The 6,330-nt window shown below is 62.7% G+C and overlaps 1 protein-coding gene across 1 annotated transcript; it reads right to left on the reverse strand.

The window, feature by feature from the left end:
- Positions 1 to 545: 545 nt before the first annotated feature.
- On the reverse strand, positions 546 to 5,389 carry NKX6-1 (NK6 homeobox 1; the record flags this gene model as incomplete). Its single annotated transcript, XM_081152207.1, has 3 exons — positions 546 to 800; positions 2,923 to 3,095; positions 4,720 to 5,389. The coding sequence occupies 3 exons, from the start codon at positions 5,387 to 5,389 to the stop codon at positions 546 to 548; spliced, it is 1,098 nt and encodes a 365-aa protein (XP_081008333.1).
- Between the last annotated feature and the right edge of the window lie 941 nt (positions 5,390 to 6,330).

Here is a 6,330-nt window from a genome sequence, read left to right on the forward strand (position 1 = left end):
ACCAAATCCAAAAAACCATTTTACATTTTAAATATTCACAATAAAGTAACTTCTAGTCAGTGTGACTCACGATTTATTTACAAAGGGCCTTCAACAGGTTGCTTTAGTCCGCAGGCCGCGCGTGGGGAGGGCGCCGCGCTTGGGGAGGGCACCGCCCCGTCCCGTCCCGTCCCGTCGGCGGCCGCCCAGCTGCCCAGAGGCCCCCTGCGCAGCGGGGTCGGTCCTTGGAAAACTGGCCCCTGAGCGCCCACCCCCGCCCCTGCGGGGCCCGGGGCCCTGAACGGCGAGTGGGGGGCTGAGGCCGCCTCCCCCGGGGGCGCGGGGCCGGGTGCCCAGCGCGGCCCGGAGGGCGGCCCAGCCGCGGGTTTCAGTCGCGCCCTTTACGCAGCGCATTTGGTGGTCCTTTCCGCCTCCTTACCAACCCCCGGGTCTCTCCCCCTCCCACACACACACCTCCCTCCACTTTTTAGGTTAAAAAAATAGATATGTACATCTCAGAAAATAGCAAAGGGCCCCCGCGGGCGGGCGGGCGGGGCGCGCGGCGCTCAGGACGCGCCCTCGCTCTCGGGCGCTCCCGCGTGCAGGAGGAGGCCGCCGCCCGGCTTGTGCTTCTTCAGCAGCTGCGTGATCTTCTCGTCGTCCGAGTTGGGGTCCAGCGGCTTGTTGTAGTCGTCGTCGTCCTCCTCGTTCTCCGAGGCCCCCTTGAGCCGCTCCGTCTCCGAGTCCTGCTTCTTCTTGGCCGTGGCCATCTCCGCCGCGTGCTTCTTCCTCCACTTGGTCCGGCGGTTCTGGAACCAGACCTGCGGGCCGACCCGGGGGGACAAAGGCGGCAGGGGCTGAGCGCGAGCGGGGCGGGCGCGCCCGCGGGCCCCGGCGGCTCCCCGCCCGCCGGGTCCAGGCTGCGGGGTCTGGTCGGGCTCCGCCGCCCGAGGCTCCGCGGAGTGACCCGCACCGGCCGGCTGACTGCCGTTGCCATAGCGATAGCAACACCAGGGTATCGAGGTCTTGGGCGAGCGCATTTCTCAGAAGCGAAAAAACTTGGAAACTTAAAACGAGCGCCCCTGGAACGGAATGCACTGTCCCACTTTCTAGTTTAATGCGGAAAACTTTGCCCCCTCTGTGGCTGCCCCACAATGACCGTGATTTTATTCGTCATTTACTCTCTTAGATTAAGGCAACCTAAACATGCCCGCTCTTCAGTGCGATCTGTGGGAGAAGGCACAGCGTTTACCCCCCGTCACCTCCGTGCCCCGTCTCACTTTTGGATGGATGTCTGTTTCATTCCTCACAGGTCTAAAGATACACTAACGTGGGAGGTAAAACCCTTCCCCATTTACACGTGTAATCATGTAAAGTTGTGGGGTTTTTTAATCGGCTAACACAGACACCTCAAGTCACTAATAACAAGCAACATAAATGCTTGAGAATATTTAAGAGCTCAGTCAAAATCATCACGGTGGCCTGTGTGTCCATCTGCCCGGTTTAATGTTTTTCATAAAACCAAAGTCAAGGCTAGAGTTTTCATCCCTTATTTTTTTAAAAGGAAATTTTGCAAAGTTACATTATTTCCCTCTATTAGCATGCCTAGTCTTTCAAATATTATTTTAATATTGTTCCTCCCCCATACATACATCTTATATCAAAATATTTAAGCCCACTCACCACATTCAACATCCTGTTTCATACACATATTTTAACTAAAAGCATCGGCAATAAGCAACCAATTTCCCAAGCACATTGAATTATCCTCTCTTTATGCTTCTCAGCCATTTTCTCATCCGTTATGTATTTTATCTAGAGAATCAGAATTGTTATGAAAGCGATTCTGATTTTCTGTATACAGCTATAATAATTCACTTCCAGCCACGCAGACATATTTACGGTGACAAATGAAGACCTCCAGACTACTGTGGCAGGCTCTGCACAAACCATCGCAAAAATAATTTTAACTGTGATGGTATTCTAAAAATCACATGTGGAATGCATTTTATGATGCTCGCCCGAGGGGAAATGTACTCTAACCAGCAGGCATGGCGAACAGTTATTCCTACTTAAAGACAGACAATATGACTAATGAAAACAGATTTACACACATACACACACCACTAAAGTCCAAATATAATAAATGAAGAAGAGGAACAAAAGAGAATACTGGAAACAGAGGAAAACACTAGATTTAATTTATCTAGCTGGCTCAGTCCCTTTACTTTTCAAAGAAAGATGTCTAAGATCTGAATCCCTGGAAATATGCTGTACAACTCAATTATAAGCTAAGTGATATTTTAATTACAAGTGGTTGTTATAAACAGTAAAATATCTTACATCTGTTGATAAACTTATTTAAAACAATTCAATTTCATAATAAAGTAATAATCTTGTCAATTCATTTGGAAAATTACTAGGCCAAAGTGGCTGCCTTCAGCTAAACTAAAAGCAGAGTCATCCCTGCTAAGTGGTTAGGTGCTGTGGGTTTATTTTTTAAACCTGCAGGTTGGTACACAGTAGCACCGTAATGCTGATCTACATCAGGAAATTATGTAACTGGCGGAGCCTTAACTAACAAACAAAAGCTTGAATATCTTTACAAACAGCGCAAAGAGAAGCTATCTAACTGGCCTGATCTAGTGTCCGGGCTGACGTTTCGGTAATGCTTCTGTTCTCCAACAATGACGAGTTCCGCCCGCACACGCCGCTATCTAGATTAACCTAATTTCAAAGGCGGGGGCGGGGGGGAGCTTGATTCCTTTCGTTCATCAACAGTGTGCCCGCCTGGGAGAGCTTTTAGCCCCCACCCCAACCCCTCCGCCGATCTCGACTTCTCCCCTAAGACCCGCGCGCCCGTGAGGCTGTTTGTTAGATTGGGGGGGGGGGGTACGAAATTTGGGAGGGGAGCCTATCCCTGGAGCTGCAAGGTCCACTCACCTTGACCTGACTCTCCGTCATCCCCAAGGAATAGGCCAAGCGAGCCCTCTCGGGCCCCGCCAAGTATTTCGTTTGTTCGAAGGTCTTCTCCAGGGCGAAGATCTGCTGGCCCGAGAACGTAGGTCTCGTGTGTTTTCTCTTCCCGTCTTTGTCCAGCAAAATGGACCCTTGATCTGCGAGAACAGACAAACAGGGGCAAGGGGGAGACAACAGGTTACCAGCGGCTCCACGGAAAGGAAACGAACGCGCAAAACACCGTCTTGGTGGGAAAGAAAAGCCTGTTCGGCGGCGGGCTCCAGGAGCGTCGTGGCGCTTCCAGTGCCGCCGGCCTCTGCCTTTTCATCCCACCTGTGTGTGTGTGTTGTGTGTGTTTGTGTGTGTGTCTAAAGCCCGTTGTGTTTGGAGCAGAAGTAAATAGCCTTCTGCCCAACACCCGCGTCAGAGAGCCAGGGAGCGCATCGCTGAAGTTCCCGAAGCCCGCGGTCGGGCGCTGCGCGGAGGAGCGCGCGTGGGGAAGGGCCGCTCCCGCCTCTCCGCGGCCGGTGCCCCGCTTCGCCCGGCTCGGTGCGGGAGGGCGAGCGCTCGTCCCTGAACGCTCCCCGGACCTGTGTCGGCGCCACAAAGGGCGCCTTGTGCTTTGCGCACAGGAGAGGGAGATCGCCCCCAAGCCTAACGCCCCTGCGGCCGAGGGGGAGGGGGCGCCGCCTTTGTCGGCGGTCCCCGCACGGCCACCCAAACGGAAACAATAGCGTCCCCCACCCCCTCGCCCGCCCCGGCCGCCGCCGCCCCCAGGCTTCCCCAGGGGGCCTCCACGGGCTCCCGAAGTCCCGCTCGGCCACTGCCCGCTCCGCCGCACGAAGGCGGGCCGGAGACTTCGAGGAAACTTCGGGGGCTCGGTCAAAACTAAAGAACAGCGAGAGCAGGGCCCCGGGGTGGCCCCAGAACGCCCCCGGGAGGCTGGGAGACTCCAGGGCGAGCCGCTCACTACGCGGAAGATTTGAAGTGGTCCTGGGGCAACTCGGTTGGTTTCAAGCAAGGTCCCAGCGAGGTGCGCCTTCCCCGTCCCTGTCCCGTCACCTGGTCCCCCCCCCCCCCCGCTGTTTCTCGTGTTAGAATCGTGAGGACTCTACGCCCTCGCTATGCCTGGGCCCGGGGCTCCCGCCCCCCCCCCCCCGGGTCAAGGCAGGTGGGAAAGCGAGGGACAGGAGGCGGGGAGCTGCCCAGAGGCACTGGGGGGTCCCTCCTCCGCGGGCCGCGGCCAGTCTTCAGGGGGCTCGCCCGGGCCCAGTGTACTCGGGGGGCGAGGTCGAAGAAGTGAGGTGCGGCCGCCCTGGGCCGAGACCTGCACGCTCTGCGCGCTGCCGGCCCCGCCGGTGAGCGGGCGGGCGGCCAGGGGGCTGGCGGAGGTGGCGTGGGGCCCGGCCCGCAGGCAGGAGCGGGGGCGCGGGGGTGCGGGCGGAGCGCAGCGGCCTCCCTGCCCTCTCACCTCTCTGACCCAGGCTGGGCCGCGGTCCCCGCCGGGCCCGCCCACGATGCGCACCCCCCGCACCGCGCTGCGCTCCACGCGGACGCGCGCCCCCGGCCCCGCGAGGTGTGCCCAGGACCCGGGCGCTCGGACGCACGCTCGGGAGCTCAGGAGAGAGCGCGCTGGTGCCCGGGCCCAGCCTCGGTGGTGCGACTCCAGCGCTGCCCAAGGCCTGGGGAGGCGGCAGGGTGGAGCGGCCCGCACGCACCCCCGGGGCCCCGGCCCGAAGCCGGCAGGACGCGCACGAGCGGGCGCGGGCGGGCGTTACTCACGCGGGGTGCAGGCCAGGCGCGCGTCCCTCCAGGGCGGGCTCTGCATCACTCCCGGCCAGAAGATGGGCGTCCGGCCGGGCAGCTCGGCCAGCGGCTTGGGGTACCGGCCCACGGCGGCCACGGCGGCGGCGCTGGGGCTGAAGTAGAGCCCGGGCGGCGGCGGCGGCGGGCTCAGGCTGCTGAAGCGGGGCAGGCCGGCCAGGAGCCCCGCGGGCGACGACGCGGCGGCGGCGGCGGCGGCGGCGGCGGCGGCGGCGGCCGAGGCGGAAGAGGCCGAGGCGGACGAGGCCGAGGAGGACGCGGAGCCCGAGGGGGAGGCGGAGGGCAGGGCGGCGCCCGCGGCCGCGGGCATGGAGGGCCGGCCCAGGATGTCGTTGATGCCGTGCGGCGTGGCGGCCGAGAGCGGCTGCGGGGGGCTGCCCAGCGCCGAGAGCCCCCCCGCGGCCGGGGCCTTCAGGCCGCCCGGGTTGTGGGCGCCCAGGGGCGGGGAGGGCGACGACGAGGACGACGAGGACGACGAGGAGGAGGGGGGCCCGGCGGGCAGCGGCGGGTACGCGGCGGGGTACAGCGGGGTCTTCATCTCGGCCATGCTGTGCAGGGCGGCCAGGGGCGGGCTGCTGAGCAGGAACGCGCTCTGCCGGGGGCCCTCCATCGCCCCCACCGCTAACATCCCACGGCCCGGCCCGAGCCGCAGCCGCGCGGCGGGAGCGCGGGCCGGCGCCCCGGGCGGGCTCGGGGGACGCGGAGCGCCGAGGGCGCGGGCAGGGGAGGCGCCGGGCGCACCGGAGGCGACCTGCCCCCGGGCCGGCGACGCCGCGGCCGGGAGCCGCTCTCGGAGCCGCGCGGCAGGAACGTCCGAGCGCGCTCGGGGCGCCCCGAGACCCGCGGGCGGCCGGGCGGGCTCGCCTGTCCTCTCGCCCCTCGGCTCCCGGACTCGGTCCCGGCCTCTTCCCTCCGCCGCGCTCTTCCTCGCCCCTCAGAGCGCGCTACTTCTCGTCTTCTCCGCGCCCCCGGGAAACGAGCAAAACCAGCCCCAGGCTGGCCCGGGAGAGTTCGTAACAAAGTTAAGAGTCACCCAAATCTCCACTTTGATGTCGGAGGAGGGGGGCTGGCTGGCTTTCTTTGGAGAGGTTCAAAGGACGCCGGGTTCCGCCCGAGGAGAGGCTCTAATCTGACTCGGAAGCCCCGCTCGGTCCGCGGCGAGGCTGACTGGTCCCCGGCGCTGGCGGCGCGCGGGGCGGGAGCGCATCCAGCCGCGGGCGGCCCTCGCCTCGGGGCGGCCCTCCTCCGCCGGCCGGAGAGGGCAGTGCCACCGGTCCCCGCGGCTCCCGGACTCGGCGCGCCCGCTCGCCTGACTCGCCTTTGCCTCCGGGCGACGGGGCACTAGAGTTGCAATATTGAAAAGAAAAAGGAGGGGGGGGGGACACACAGAGAAAAACAAAGACTAAGTGTGAAAAGTCTGACGGCTTCGGTTACGGCTCTGTCCTCTGTCCACTTCTGCAAACGGGCCGGCGACCCCCGCCCCACCCCCAGCGTCCTCGCTCGCTCTCACTCGCCGCCTTCGCCTCTCCCCCGCATTTTCTTCGCGGCTTTACGGGCTGCGCTTCTAAG

Source organism: Miniopterus schreibersii (assembly GCF_964146895.1).
Source record: "Miniopterus schreibersii genome assembly, chromosome: 1".
NCBI lineage: Eukaryota > Metazoa > Chordata > Mammalia > Chiroptera > Miniopteridae > Miniopterus > Miniopterus schreibersii.